Source organism: Opisthocomus hoazin, chromosome 2, assembly GCF_030867145.1.
Source record: "Opisthocomus hoazin isolate bOpiHoa1 chromosome 2, bOpiHoa1.hap1, whole genome shotgun sequence".
In the NCBI taxonomy this organism is placed as follows: Eukaryota; Metazoa; Chordata; class Aves; order Opisthocomiformes; family Opisthocomidae; genus Opisthocomus; species Opisthocomus hoazin.
Genome location: NC_134415.1, coordinates 5,298,893 through 5,314,518, shown reverse-complemented (window position 1 = coordinate 5,314,518; position 15,626 = coordinate 5,298,893). Strand labels below are relative to the sequence as shown.

Here is a 15,626-nt window from a genome sequence, read left to right as displayed (position 1 = left end):
CAGTAGACCTAAATAGAGATCTTTGTATGGCGTTTCTTAATGTGTTTGGAAGCTGAAATGGAGCCCAGGAAACCTACTATGCACTCATCAACAACTTCTGTAACCGCACTGGTTTTGGACCCAGCTTATTCCGTGTGCTGGCTGCACACAAAGCAATGGTCATTTCTCCAAGACAGGCTCGTTTCTGTTGAATGAAAGAGAAGAAAGGGAAGAAAAAATATGCCTGTTTATTCTTGTGTGTTGTGTTAGATTTCATCCTAAGTGGAACAGGGAGGCTAGGAGGATGGGTAGTGCAGCCATGGAAATTAGATCAAAAACTATAGAATATTTAAAGAAAAATAAGTGTCATATCATCAGAGTGTCTTCCGCCAATGCAAAAACATAACACAGCTGTAGAGGACTACATGGGATAAGGCAGCCAAAGAGGGAAATGTGCCCTCAGAAGAACTTTTGTCCCTTTCATTCTTTGGATTTGTGAGGACTGAAGAAAATCTTCATGGTAACACACTGAAGGCCTGCTGACCTCATCAACTACCGTAAAGAACTTTTGGCTACATATCAGCAGTTCAGATTGGTCTTGTCCAGATGCTTCTACTAGATGCACAGAAGGCATCTGGCCATTGCCTAAGAGATCAGCTTCACACTCACCCTAGTCCCTTCCCTCCTAAAATCAGAGGGTCACCATCTTCTCTTCCCTTCACCAGGAAAGCAAATCCTGCTGTTTCTTCCCACTAAAAAGTTGTCAAATGGCCCATAGCAAGTGTAAATTAGTACCACCACAGACATCTATTTCTTACACAGCAGAAAAATGGAGCTAGCTGTGTTTGGTGAGCTAGACTGAGGGCTAGCTGGGTCCTATCTGCCACTGTCACAGATAAATACACAGTCTTGGAGAGCTTTTACTCTCCTGCTACTCCATTTTGCTGTTAGGCATCAGCCACTGGAGGAGAAGGTTAGTTATAGAAATGAATGTTAGGGAGGACATCAATTTCTGTTGTTGTTTCTATGGTCCCTGAAGAGAGAGGGGCTCTTGCAGATAGCGATGCAGAGCAGAGGACGTATCTGGATGCTAAATTGCCCTCAGGAAGGCCTAATACCTCTCCTCTTTTACAGAGGAAAGTTCAGCCCACCAAGGCTACCCTCAGACTTAGAGCACAGGGGCCTCCCGTCCTTGCAGTGCCCACCATGCCAGCTGCTGTCTCTTAGACAGCTTCCTTGCTCTGTTCCTTTTGCCCAGGGCTGCACACCACGCCCAGTGGTGCCTGGCTTTGGCTGTCTCTTCTCATGGCTGTTTGCTCAGTCCTGAACACAGGCTCCTTGGCCAGCAGGACCATGCATATCATTTTGTCCTTATACTTGCTAGATAAAATCACATGGCTTATCTGCTTCTCAGCATGCTGAGCGGACTAGTTTCAACCAGCCCAGCCTAGCAGCTCAGAAAAACCCATACTGTGGCATTTGCTTCCTCCTTCACTTGTCCACGTATATGTGTCCACCTTGGGTACAAAATACTTGTAGTGCAATCTATGTGACACAGTAGCAGGCAGCAGTGTCTATACCACCTTCAAGGGCAGGTTGGAGCCACCACTCAAGTTCAAATACACATTTGTCTCTAATGTTTGGTGTATATTTTTTCTAGGACAGGGTCTCAGGCACCCATAAAGGAGGGTAGGGTGCACAACTTGAGCCTAGGCACCTCAGCAGAGGCCCAAGTGTGATTTTAACTGCAGTGCTGACCCGCTAGTCACAACATGGCTTGGCTAATCCATCACCATGTGTCTCTTGTAGTGCTGTCTTGTGGCTCGCATTGAACACACAGATGATTTGTAGGCAAGCTTGGCTTCTGCACAGATGCCTGCCATCATTTGGTTGGCTCTCCAGCAACCATTAAGGTCAGGGTAGAGTTGGTGAAATATCTCTTTCCACCATAGGTTTTGTGCCAGCGTCACTTCTTTTCATCTTCTACTCAACTGTAACTGAATAAAATCAATGGAGTTGTAGTGTAAAAAGAAAGGTGTAAGAGGCATCAGAATCACACCCAGACAACAAGGTTGTTGGTGTTTTACACCACGGTGAATGAGAGATAGCTTCTCCCCTGGTGTACATCAGCATATCTCCATGATCACTGAAACTGTTCAGATCCACGTGAGCTGGTGACCTGGCCCTGGGACTCTGGGGAGTAAGTACTTCTGCTGGGAATCCTTCACTGAAGCGAATGACTGCCTGTTGCTTTTCATGTCTTTCACTCAGGATGAAGTTTGAAGACTTCAAAATGCATTTTGATAAAGTTGAGATCTGCAACCTGACTCCAGATGCCCTGGAAGACAGCACTGCCCACAAGTGGGAGGTGACCATCCACCAGGGGAGCTGGGTCCGGGGATCCACCGCAGGAGGATGCAGAAATTATCTAGGTAAATAGATAGTGCTTTGAAAATGAGAAGCAGGCACCGAAGTCTTCACTCACCTGCAGCCACCTCTCCTACTACCCCATGGCCAGAACTGTGGGTGCAGGCCAGGCTAGCTGAGTCTCAGCTAGCAGGAACCAGCCAAAGGGACAAATGTTCATATGGTCCCACTTGAGAATTTGCGGTAAAACAGAGCTGCTTTCTTTGCTCTCAAGTTCGTTGGATCCGATTTGCCTCTTATTTACATTTGCATGAGCAGGACTAGTTCCAAATAAATCACTTAAACTGCAGCCGTAAGTGTAAAATGAGACAAAACTCCAGCTCAGCCAGCATGTTTACGTGGCTCTGAAGCAGCATCGTGGATCTGAACTGTGTTACTCCAGGCTGGCACCAGCACTATGGGATCATTGTAGCCATGTACTTTTAACAAATTTCCATCTGACAACTTTATTTAAACCATGGTAACTCAATAAAAAGTCAGACCTAAAATCTTTTCTACACCTAGTTCCATGCAGGACTTTGGGGTTTGGCTTATTTTCTGCAGAGCTTAGTGGAAAAAAGCATGACAGCTAATGGAAAAACTAAATTTGAGCAAAACCACAGCTTAATTGTCCTTTTTGTCTTCTTTTCTTTTTTTTTGTCGTAGTAGTGGTGGTATTATTATTCTGAGGCAGGAAACTCTCTGGTGTTCTTTACATTGGCAGAGACTTTCTGGACAAATCCACAAATCAAGCTGCATTTGACAGAGAAAGACGACGGGCAAGATGGCTGCACATTCATAGCAGCGCTGATGCAAAAGGATCGCCGTAAACTGAAGAAGCTTGGCGCTGAAATGCTAACCATCGGCTACGCTATCTACGAGGTACTCTTGCTTTTACAGCACAGTAGCTGCACTACCACTATTAGCATCTTTCTGTTTGTACCTCTGCCAATCTTCATGTGTTTTGCTCTTAAAATAATATTCTCATTTACATCACGCCCCATGGAGAATTTTGACATGGTTGGGATGGAGTCCTCTCAGAGGAGGATTGAGGAGTCCCTGCGGGGCCATGGGTTCCCAGGATAGACTCCTCGGCCCCATGATTCCGTCATGCCCTACCTGGCTCCTAGAGGGAGAAAGTTGCTGCTGCTGAGGCTCTTGGGGTGTGTCACGCACAAGGGTTCCTGTCCTTGTGTGAGTTTGGGACTGGTGTCTCTCTTTACTGAAAGAGTGGTCAGACATTGGAACAGGCTCCCCAGGGAGGTGGTTGAGTCCCCATGCCTGGAGGTGTTTAAAAAATGTGTAGATGTGGCACTTTGATATATGGTTTAGTAGGCATGGTGGTGTTGGTTGATGGTTGGACTTGATGATCTTAGAAGTCTTTTCCAACCTATGATTCTATGATTCTATGATTCTATGGTCATATATCATGGCAGGGAATGTTTAAGCGGGAAGATAATGTCCCAGATGCCTTCTGGGTGGGAAAGGACCACTGGTAACAGGTCCTTGCCATGGCGTGGGAGATAGGTTGCTGCAAGCACCTGGGTGAAGGGGTGAGAGTCAGGATCACAGCCGGGGGAGAGGCTCTTGCCAGGCAGAGTTTGGCTCTGTGGTTGGGAAGCGCGGAAGGATGGCTCCCAGCACACCCTGGCCACTGCAGCACTGCCTTTGTGTCCTCTCCTAGAGCCCTGGCACCGATGGACACCTGGGCAAAGACTTCTTCAGGTTCCACCCCTCCAAGGCCAGGAGCAAAACCTACATTAATTTAAGGGAAGTATCTAACCGATTCAAGCTGCCGCCGGGTGATTATGTTCTCGTTCCGACCACGTTTGAACCGCACCAGGAGGCAGATTTCTGCCTGAGGATTTTCTCTGAAAAGAAGGCGATCACTGAGTAAGTCAGCAGCGAGCCCTGGACCCTCCGGTGCTCACCTGCACGTGGGGCCGGTGGCTGCTGGGAGGCGTCTGGCTGCCGGGTACCCAGCCCTACAGCAGAACCCCGGCATGGGAAGCTCCTGATGGTTTTTTTTTTTTGCATTTGCCCATTTTTGCTAAACCTGACCTTTTTTTTTTGGAGAGCAGTTGAGGAGGTGGGGAAATAGGGCTTGCCATGGGGAATCTGCTGGAAGTGTGACAAGGAGTTGTTGCTAGGGGCCTGATACGGTTCAGGAGTTTGGGAATGCAGCAGCGTTTGTTTCCTCCCAAAGTTTGTCCAAGTGACAATTTCATATAAAAAAAAGGGTATTGAGGAAAAAATGTGTGCACAATGAATAAAGAATGAGATTAATTCTTTAGCAGACAGCATGCACAGCTGTGCCCTCCCTGACTCCTGCTTGAGGTCTGCTTTAAGGGCTTATACCAAATTTTGAACAGTGCAAAAATCTGATTCATGAATTTTACCTATATTTAACTTATTCAGTAAAAAACGCAGTTTTATCGTTCATCTCAGGAAAACGTAATGAGCAAGCTTCGACCCCAAGCAGATGCTGAGTATCTTCAGATACTGAATAAGGTTTTGTTTTCTCCAGGGATCTAGATGAAAACATTGCCATTGATCTCCCGGAGGTAAGTCTACAGAGTTAAAACAGGAAGAGAATAGCTCAGCAGAAGCTGGCACACGTTGCTTTTACTGTCTTTGGCTAAAACACGCTCATTTCACAGGAACGTTACACGATTGCCAGCTTTGTGTGTGTGACTGAAGCAGTCAGTTCTGCTGAATATGGTAAAAGAGCTGTAACAACCAAGATCATAATCGTTATGCTTCTGCATCTGCTTCAAGGCGCCAGTCGGCACTGGCACACCCATTAGCAAATGGCCATTCACTTCTTTTAAAGTGCTATTTATCATGTAAAAATAAGAGGCAAGACAATGTCGACAGACCTACATTCATTTTCCATACAAACATCTTTATTTTAGTTATCGATATCCGCAGTGCGTGGGAGGGAATGCTTGATGCACGCATGTGCCTACTGAAATGATTCCGTTCTTTGTTTCTGGACGGCCTGGTCTGCCTCCTGAGCACTAATTGCAGCTGGGTCTGAGTCAGCTCCTGTTGAAGTGTATCCCCGCAAATAAGCCATTGATTGTGGTGTGCCTGCCCATGGAAACGAGCTGAGCCAAGATCTCATGTGTCCCTCTTAAGTAAAATTCTCCTCCAGGGATCAGCTAACAAGACTGTCTCCATTTCTGGAATCTGAGGGCCATGTTCAGTAGCAAAGTAAATCTGTGCACCTGTCCCAGTATCATTTAGGGACTGCATCCATAAGGGGCTGCATCCAAACTTGAGCAGAAGGAAGTGAGGAACACACATAAGGTCAAAAAAAGTGTAAATGGACAAGCAGTGTCACCAGGGCCACTCTGGTGCCAGTACGTTAAATAGCACCCATGTTGTATCTTCACAGAATCACAGAATCACAGAATCACAGAATGGTAGGGGTTGGAAGGGACCTCTGTGGGTCATCTAGTCCAACCCCCTGCCGAAGCAGGGTCACCCAGAGCAGGCTGCACAGGACCGCGTCCAGGCCGGTCTTGAATATCTCCAGAGAAGGAGAATCCACAACCTCCCTGGGAAACCTGTTCCAGGGCTCCGTCACCCTCAGAGGGACAAAGTTCTTCCTCATGTTCAGCTGGAACTTCCTGTGCCTCAGTTTGTGCCCATTGCCCCTTGTCCTGTCGCTGGGCACCACTGAAAAGAGTCTGGCCCCGTCCTCCTGACACCCACCCTTGAGATATTTCTAAGCATTTATAAGGTCCCCTCACAGCCTTTTCTTCTCTAGGCTGAACAAGCCCAGATCCCTCAGCCTTTCCTCGTAGGAGAGATGCTCCAGTCCCCTCATCATCCTCGTAGCCCTCCACTGGACTCTCTCCAATAGCTCCTCATCTTTCTTGAAGTGGGGAGCCCAGCACTGGAGACAGCACTGCAGATGGGGCCTCACAAAATTGTGTATCTTCTGTGGGTAGAGATAACCAAGCCCAATTCTCTGCTTCCTGTGCTGTGCTGCCGCCTTCTTTTCCCCCATTTTTTTGACACAAAACCACTGCTCTCTGCTCACACGGCCACCCCAGCTATAGCAGTGGCTCTGCACTACGGCGTCTCTCTGCTCTTCGGTGCAGACTGCAGCCTGGACTCCACCACTGCGCCGCGGCACGCAGCCAGCAGCCAGCTGGAAGGGCTTCCAGGCTCCGGACGGCTCTGGGTAACATGCTGAAGCGCAGCCGCCTCTGCCTGCTGCTCTCTAGAGGGCAGAGAGGTCCCTGGATGACACCGCTAGGAAGAGCTCAGTGGAGCTGTGGTTTTGCGAGGACCGGGGAAGAAGAGTTGTGCAGGGGTGGGATGAGAGGAGAGGTGTTTTCCAGTCTAGGTGGTCTTGGTTTTGAGATAGCCGAGGCAACGACACGCTACGCAATCGGAAATGAGGGGGTGAGACTCCCCTCGAGCAGCCAGAGGGTTGGGAGGCCTCAGGTCTCGCAGTGTTCAGGAGCACGTGTACCCTTGTTGGAAGATGTACTGGGGTCCCCTGATGCACAGAGGGGCTGCGTGCAGCAGAAACGGAGAGTTTTACAACTCTTACAATGGCTCGTGTGGTTGATGTTGCAGCCTCCAAACCCAACCCCAAACCTGCAAGAAGCTGAAGAAGAAAAGCAGTTCCGGGCACTGTTTGAGCAGATTTCGGGAAAGGTGAGTGCAAACCCCTGGTGGGTCACAGCAAGATGTAGAAAGAAGGGAGACACTTCTGCTCCCACCCAGGACCAGGTGAAACGTAAAGGATGTATTCTGGGAGGAGCGTGCTTGTTTGTAGTGTGGTGTTTGGGCACCAGATGTCCCCATGACTTATGTCTACGTGGAGAAGGGTGCAGGCCCTGAGGAGCAAGCAGGAGGACCAAAGCTAGAGCTCTGAGGGAGCCTACCTGGTTCAGTGTCCAGCTGCAGTTCGTTTTGCTTTGAATCAGTGGTTCCTGCGTGAGATCTCCTGCAGACAGCCTTATGCACTCCTGTACTTTGCCAGCCCTGTAGTTTTTAGCCTTTGCTGGGTTTTGTATGGTTCTCTTTTCCCAAGCTACGTAAAGTACAGATGGAGGATGTTTGTGTTTTCTGAGGTTTTTGGTATGTCTGATTACAGAAACATTCAACGGACAGATGCTGCATTTTTATTTTTTTTTTACTTTAGGACATGGAGATAGCTGCAGAAGAACTCGAATATGTTCTGAACGCTGTGTTAAAAAAAAGTAAGTGCTGACAGCCTCAGAGTTAAGGACCATAAAGAACTTTATAAAAGCTGCCATTAAATTCACTTGCAGATAAAAAAATAAAGGCTGTGTTACGACTCCTGCCTGGTGTCGTCCAGCCAGCCGGGCAGAGCCAGGAAAACAGCTGGTCCCTGATCTAACCACAAGCTTGCCCTGCCTCCAGCGTGATCCATGTCAGCTTGGAGAGGCCAGCTCTCCATCGTGCTGCTGCTCTGCTCTAGAGAGACAGGCTCTGGGCTGTGATTTGTAAGACCTGGGTGCAGTTAATGACCCTGACCTTTGTACGATGGGAAACCTGTCGCCCTCTGAACCTCGTCTCCTGATGTATGAAACAAGAGCAATATTTCCACTCATGTCTTCAGTACATACCTCCTCCATCTGGACTGTGACTTCTCTATAGTCTTCATCTTCCAGTGCACAGGCCCTCACACAATGAGGACGAAGAGTCAGATATATCTGCTTGTGAAATCCCATTTTCTACTTTCAGTTTATAAAAGACAGATTTGTCCAATGACTTCCTTCTTATTATTATCCTTTTTCAGCAAAGAACATCAAATTCAAGAACTTGAGTCTCATTTCATGCCGAAATATCATTTCTCTTATGGATGTATCCTTTCAAATAAGTGCTTGTGAGGCTACATTAATACTGAACATCATTGCCTGCAGCATTACCTGTCATAAATAGCAGAGATGGATGTGGTAATGCCACAGCAGAACACTACCCAAATTAAAAAAATATGTGAAAGTTGCATGCTGATTTTTATTTTAGAAATGTAGGGTTAGGAGCTTCAAGACAGACCATTTTTTACTGCAGACTTAAAGGAAGATGCTTTAATGCTGAGCACCTGTAAAAGCAAATCTCAGATTACTTCTGTGTAGAACACAGTGCGTTTTTCAAGCTGTGGTTTATTTGCAAAAGGCCTAGAAGAGAGAAGTCAAGAAAAGGCAGTTGTCTGTAGGGTTGAATTCACCACACGGAGTTGTGCATGCAAGTTATGGATTGGAAATTAAGGATCGGCAGGGTATTGAAAATTACTGATATCAAAGCTGTGGGATTTTTGACAACCAGATTAAAAACTGGAAAATCTGGTCTTTCAGCTAGGTCCTGGAACTCCAGGAAGCAGAAATGTGGGTGAGAGTTGTCTGTCCAAATTTAGGCGTTTGAGGTGTAGGTGTCTACATCTAAGCTAGCTTTCTAGACTTCCTTTGTAGATAGTGAAAAGGATGGTGTGATTATGCTTGTTTGGGATGTGCCTGCCTGTGAGGGATGCTAAATGACTTCTCAGACATTAGGTGAGATGAATCAGAGCCCTGGTACTTCCCCACCAGCTTCGTCCTTTCATCCTTTGCAATGTTCTGCTGAGTTTGCTTAGTATGGCTTCTCCTCAGGTAGAGCTGGTCTTTGTAGCACGCTTTCCTAGTAGACAATTTTGTTAAGTGTGAGACAAAACAGATACAGTCCTGACAAGGCAAGTATCTAACATTTGGTTTAGATCTTGCTTGTTCAGCTGAGAAGCTGGTATCTTTTCCTTCTGTTGCTCCAGCCCATGACAGAGGTAAAATCCTCTCGAACATTTCTAACAGAAAATCAAAACAGACAAAACTTTATCCTGTTAAAGCTATGTCCACAAAGTAAAAATTCAGTGCAGATCACTCACCATGCATATGCAATGAGAAACAAGGGACCAGTCCTAAATTTCGTCCCTTGAAAACCAAGCTTCAGTAGGGAGCTGGTCCATGTTCACATCTCATCCTTACATGGTATTGGGACAGAGCCAGGGTCTGCCCTTGACCCAGGAGCACGGCAGCAGTTCTAGGTTTACTATTTAGGACACAACTAAATAGTTTCCATGGTTTGCAATGCTTCCAAGCAAATGTCTGCATAGTTTTGAATAAATGGGTAGATATCTCTTCATCTACTTTGGAAGCACGAGGAATGCAGACACTACCATCCCACTCTGGGCCTGGTATCTGGAGCACAATGGAGGATCAAAATGACACTAATGCAAACCTGAGTCGATGCTGGCAGAGTCCCCTCCATGTCACATGCCACCAAATTCCCTGGCTAAAGTCACCATGTGGTGGCACAGAGCGGGGGGCGAAGTTCTACACAAATCCAGGAAGAAGAACGTGGCTGGGTAGAAAGACAGACTTTTTGGAAAAGTGATAGCATCCTTGGGATGCCTTCAGTAATGCCACCAGTGTAGGTACTTAAATAACAGCAGGCATTAGCTTGACCCTGCTTGGCACGTTTTGACCTTTGTGAGCTAGTGTCCATCTGACCAAGGGCTTTGTCCTGACAAGTAGGATGGAAAGGGGAAGGGGAATGGATGGATGGAAAGGGAAAGGGCCCATTCCTTATTTAGCATTTTGGAACAAGTGCCCCATCCTGCAAGTGAGCTGTGCTTGGGCAACGTCAGTAATTCAGTAAAATAAGTATTAAGACCCTCATACTTCAGGCAGAGGGAAGGCCAGGCAGATCTACTCACTGCCTCTCAGAACTGCTGCGTAGACATTTTTTTCAGACCATAAAGACCATATTTTGCCAGCCTCACCACACAACTCCCATTTATTTTTGGTTGAGCCATTGTAACAGAGCCTGGTGTCTAGATGAAAGCACTGAATAGCACATTGGTTGACTAACTCCTTCGAGTACAGCAGCAACTAGTTTTAATCAGGTAATTTAATTCTCTGAATCATTTATATCCTATTTACATCCAAAGCTGTTCTTGCCTTAGAACAATCTGTCTCTCTTTCTTCTTTGGAGTCTGCACTGCTCAGCTGTGGTTTTATATCGCGTGATGTTCCCCAAGTATCACAGCCACGGCCATGACTGTAACTGCTCAAGCTGCTCCTCATGAGAAATCCCAGTGTCGGTTCCAGCGGCACCATGGGCTTTCCAGGCAACATAATATTTTCTGCTTAAAGGAACAGCACAGACAAATGCAGACAGAATTTGGACCTTCACGTAACAAATCCTTTTCCTTAATTTGAGTTACCAGACCAGCGGCAACGGGAAACTGGAGTTTAATGAGTTCAAAGTTTTCTGGGAAAAAATGAAGAAATGGATAGTAGGTGACATTATTCATTGTATTTGTTTCTCCATTTCATTAGCTATTTCCTGCATAGTTTGTTATGTACGCACAGACAAAAATGGAGACAGGAGTGTTTACAAGCCACGAATTTTAACTCAAAACAAATGTTTTAAAAGTACAAGGGCTTGTTTTGGATGGTCACAGACATTCTTAGCTTTCCATGATGCTAAACCATAATGGTTTTCTGGAAATAACAGAGATTTTTGTAAGCAGCTCAACTATGTTTGGGATAAAGAATTCGACAGGCACAGTAAGGAAGCCAATCAAAATGAAACCTAAGGAGTTTCCATTACTGCTGTTGTACAGAAGAAGAAAGTGATGATTCATGACTAGTAGGAAACAATCATTTCCTCAGTCACTGCGTTTCCGTTATTGATCTCTCAGGAGTCAACTGTTCTGAAGTCTGGGAAAGTGTGGATTCTAATTTTAAACAGGTTTCCCTGCCACTGTATATGGCAGTGAGCATAAGCAGGCTTGCAGAACCAGGCCACAGACTGAACATTCAAATAAAGACATCAGAATTGTTTCCTCGTGGTCATCAATAGCTTTTTCTGAATTCATGCTTCACCCAAACATTCGAAATATGCAGTTCTCTGCTTCTTGTCTAGCCCATCAGAAATGGGTAACACTTTTTCTGGGTAGTAATGCCACATCTCTTTCGACAAAGGACGCTTTATTTTTTAACAAGGGGGCTTGAGAAATCCTCATATCCTGTAGGAAGATATGCGTGTATATTTGCCGGAAAAATTTAATCTGAATGTGACGACAGCTCTAAATAACTCATATTCCAAGGGAGAGTCATGTTTGTCGTCTCATTAAAAGGATGGAATTTAGCTCCAGCTTAATAATTATTTCATATTTAGGTCAAAATTCAAATAATTTGTACCAGTTCTCTTGGCTGTACCATGAATGTGGCTATTGAGATCTTTAATACCTAGAAGCAAATGAATAAGCGACAGTCTTAACTTCATGTTAAACAATTCGTCTCTAGCTTTCAGAATTACAGAGAAAACCATAAAAAGAGATTAAGAGAATGCTTCAGTTAAGAGTTAGAACACAAATAACAATACATCCCTCCCAGACAAAAATCACTTTTTAAAAATGCGTGGAATTTTTTTATGAAGAGCAACTCATTATTTTTGAATGCCTGAGCTTGGCAGCACTTGTTGAAGTTTCACAACAAACCAGTCATATGACAAAGAAAACTGGGACCCAGATTTGCTCCTCAGTTACAAAATCAGACTGGATCTAGACCAAAGTCTTGTCAGATTTCTTAAATTTATGCTGTGCAGTTAGAGGTAAACACCTTGCCTTTCTGTGCCATACCCATGCTCCCTTTCATATGCAAATACTGAACTTTCCACGTGCTCCTTTCATAACAGAATATCTTTCTTCAATTTGACTTTGATAAATCTGGCTCCATGTCCTCCTACGAGCTTCGCCGTGCCCTTAATGCTGCAGGTAAGATAATCACTGCATTTTATCTGCGAAACCTGTCAGGCAGATTGGCTGTGGGTGAAGAGGGCTGCACCCAATTCTGCAGGCTCGGTGCCCTTGAACAGGGCAGAGGACTGCACCCCAGAGAGGTCCTGGGCACCCAGAGGTGACACTGAGTGGACTGATTTTGCACCGGGTGTCCCCAACCCTGCAGGGCAGTCGGTTAGAGCAATCTTTACATTTTTGTTGAGCTCTGCTAAACTTGAGAGGGCTGCACATGTGCAGGGTTGGACCCTGGAACAAGCCCCTTCAGAGCCCATCTCCACTCAAGGGTTGGAGGAACAGAGAGTAAGCTGTTTGTCATGGAAAGCAGTCGGTGCATTTGTATGGGCCACGAAGATGATCCGAGGGCTGGAGCACCTCTCTTATGAGCACAGGCTGAGGGAGTTGGGTCTGTTCAGCCTGGAGAAGAGAAGGCTCCGGGGTGACCTTAGAGCAGCTGCCAGTGCCTGGAGGGGCCTACAGGAAGGATGGAGAGGGGCTTTTCACAAGGGTGTGTAGTGATAGGACAAGGGAGAACGGCTGTAAACTAGAAGAGGGCAGATTTAGATGAGATATTAGGAAGAAATTCTTCCCCATGAGGGTGGTGAAACACTGGCCCAGGTTGCCCAGAGAAGCTGTGGCTGCCCCCTCCCTGGCAGTGTTCAAGGCCAGGTTGGATGGAGCTCTGAGCAGCCTGGTCTGGTGGAAGATGTCCCTGCTCATGGCAGGGGGGTTGGAACCAGATGATCTTTAAGGTCCCTTCCAACCCAAACCATTCTATGATTCTATGATTCTATGATTCTATTTCATCACAAATTACTTTTGTCAAAGCGCCTAGTTCTGCAGAAATCCTCCCAAATTTCAAGGAGGCAGAACGGTCCCTCATACATCAAAAAGTGCACAGACTAGAAACTGCAGTGACTGCAAAATTTCTTGTTCAGAGTTTGTTATTCTTTGCAAGCTTACAGAACTTTGTGGTCAGATTGCTTTCTGGATAGATGTGTGGCACAGAATATCCTCCTCTTAACTGGTTTTCAAGATTAGTTAGCAGAGATTTGCAGATTCCTCCCTGGCCTACAAGGTTGCTCACTTTTCCTTTGTGCACGTGTCTTTGGGAAGGATACCAACTCAACAACTACTTGCTGCAACTGATCGTCCTCCGATACTCTGATGAACAGTACCAGATTGAATTTGATGATTTTCTGAACTGCTTAATTCGCTTAGAGAATGCAAGTCGTGAGTATCTTCCTCCTCTGGAATCTTTCCCCCTTTGAAAAAAAACCTTCCACTTTCATTTGTTGTCGAGCATATTGCACAATATCAGAGATCAAGAGTGTACATTGAATGGCTAAAAGAAAGAAGCTGTGTTCAGCATTGCTTTTAGGATGATTTTCCTCCTGTAAAGTGAAAAATTTTCTGCTGCTAATGGAAAATTTTCCCATGTGAATAGAGCCTGCTTCATAAAGTCTGCAGCAAGCAGAAGGCATGTGAAGAATGCTGGCAAAGTCTGTGTTCTAGCCTTTCTTGTGGCTCACCCACGAGCTGAATTTGGGATCACAAGGTTCAAATGTTGCTTGTGCCTCATGCAAAGAGATAATTGGCATGCACTTGGGCCGGTATCTCCTATACCTTTTACATAACTTTTCCAATTTTGGCTGAAGATATGGTCCCCCATACATCGAGGCACCCTAACTCCCAGTTCATTCATGCGTACAGTCTCTCTTGTTCCAGAGCAGAAGTCGTAGACAGAGGTAGAACGGCTGGATAAATGCTGAAGTGATCATTAGTGTTGCTCCAAACTTGAATCAAACTCAACTTACTCTGTGAGACGCAAAATCAACTTTCTTGAGTGGTGATTTTTCGTTTTGTTCCTCTCTTTGCTTTCTGGTTCGATCTGTGGCAATAGAAGAATTAAAATACTGAGAGAGAGAAAAGTTAAATAAGATGTATAAAGAAATGCAAATTCCTTGGCTTCATTTTGGAGTATCATCCAAATCCAACTCTTTAGTGCATCCGCAGCCAAGTCCTGAAGCGAGACGTGCACAAAGGCCTTAAGTCAGGGAGACTTTTCCCCTTGCAAGGGCTTCGTTTTGTCAGAGCAGCTATCACCACCAAGCAATCCCAAAGGATTTGCCTTTGCACCAGGCCCTCCCTCTCCCTGGCACGGCCACCCGTCGTTGTGGGATGGGGAGCTGCTCTGTGAATACGAACGAGGTGTATTTATAGCGCCGGTGTCCTGTTTTTTATTCCAGGAGTATTCCAAGCACTGAGTGTGAAAAACAAGGAGTTCATTCACCTGAATATAGGCGAGGTATGAGCGCAGCTTCATAAACGCTGGAAAAATTACGGGGCTTCTCTAGAGCTTTGTCCTCTCTTAAGAACTGGAGTATTTCTGAAGAACACTTCAGGTGACATCCGTGTCCGTGAGAGTGCGGGTGCCACCCGACCTAGATTTCAGCAGGGCTGAGATTTTATACCGATTGCACTGATTACATCTCCTCCGTGCTATTTCCTTCCTTCCTTGCACTGTGGTGTATTGGCAGCTTCCCATCCCCTGTCCTAGGTTCTCTGCTTTTTCCTTCCTCGGGTGCCAGCTCTTGATGGGGGAAAAGGGAAGCAGCAGACTGGGATGGGGGCTCTTTCACTCTCCCTGAATCTCCCAGTAGTTCATCTCAGCCTCTGCTCTGTGTGTCCATCAGCTGCTTCTCACACTGCTCAGCACAGGCTTCTTCTTTTCTCGTGCTCTCTTTGTCCCCCTGTTGCATACGTCTCCCGTTTTACACTAACCGAAAGCTTCCTGGGGCAAGGCACAACCAATTCCCTGGCACAACAAACATGGCAGCCCGTGTGGACTGCTAGGATGCAAACAAACTCACCGCTGTTTTGGGCTCCTAGTGCTTGGAGAGCTCTGCCTCCTTCCCTCCCAACACAGCAGCAAATGCTGGCTGAGGTCTCTCCCTAGTGACAGGACACAAAAGCCCAGCGAGCAAAGGTCCTCTTCCCCGCGTGGGCTCCGTTCAGAGCAAGGCACTGCTTTTGAACATCTCGCTTTCTTTTGGGGAAAGCAGGGCTGGGAGGAGGGAGAAGGGCCTGAAATTGTTTATCGTAAAGCTGATCTTTCGTCCAACATTAGTTCATCAACCTGGCAATGAACATCTGAAGAAGTCTGACCTGGATGCCAGGAGTTTCTTGCGATGCTGCTGCTGGGGTCCCCTTTGCATGCAGACTTTAGCAGGAGCTTCCATGGGGAGGACCACATGTGCTGCCCACCCTTCCTGGTCTCCAGCCCTGTCGTGCTGATGAGTTCAACAGCCAGATCACATTTTGGTTTTGTTTTTGGTAAAGCCTGATACTGGATTTGCTACTGCGAGAGGCACTGGGATGGGACACACATGCCTCAAGCAGACTGAAACCGATTTTC

At 46.3% G+C, this 15,626-nt stretch overlaps 1 protein-coding gene across 1 annotated transcript in view; it reads left to right on the top strand.

Moving 5' to 3' along the window:
- Positions 1-15,400, top strand: part of CAPN9 (calpain 9) — a 31,054-nt gene extending 15,654 nt beyond the window's left edge. The window contains exons 10-21 of the mRNA XM_075445435.1: positions 2,251-2,411; positions 3,110-3,267; positions 4,070-4,278; positions 4,913-4,949; positions 6,982-7,062; positions 7,553-7,610; positions 8,174-8,238; positions 10,634-10,702; positions 12,109-12,187; positions 13,325-13,441; positions 14,458-14,516; positions 15,339-15,400. Coding sequence (XP_075301550.1) covers positions 2,251-2,411; positions 3,110-3,267; positions 4,070-4,278; positions 4,913-4,949; positions 6,982-7,062; positions 7,553-7,610; positions 8,174-8,238; positions 10,634-10,702; positions 12,109-12,187; positions 13,325-13,441; positions 14,458-14,516; positions 15,339-15,365 — 1,120 coding nt within the window. The 3' untranslated portion in view covers positions 15,366-15,400. The remainder of the gene's footprint in view (positions 1-2,250; positions 2,412-3,109; positions 3,268-4,069; positions 4,279-4,912; positions 4,950-6,981; positions 7,063-7,552; positions 7,611-8,173; positions 8,239-10,633; positions 10,703-12,108; positions 12,188-13,324; positions 13,442-14,457; positions 14,517-15,338) is intronic.
- Positions 15,401-15,626: the final 226 nt, after the last annotated feature.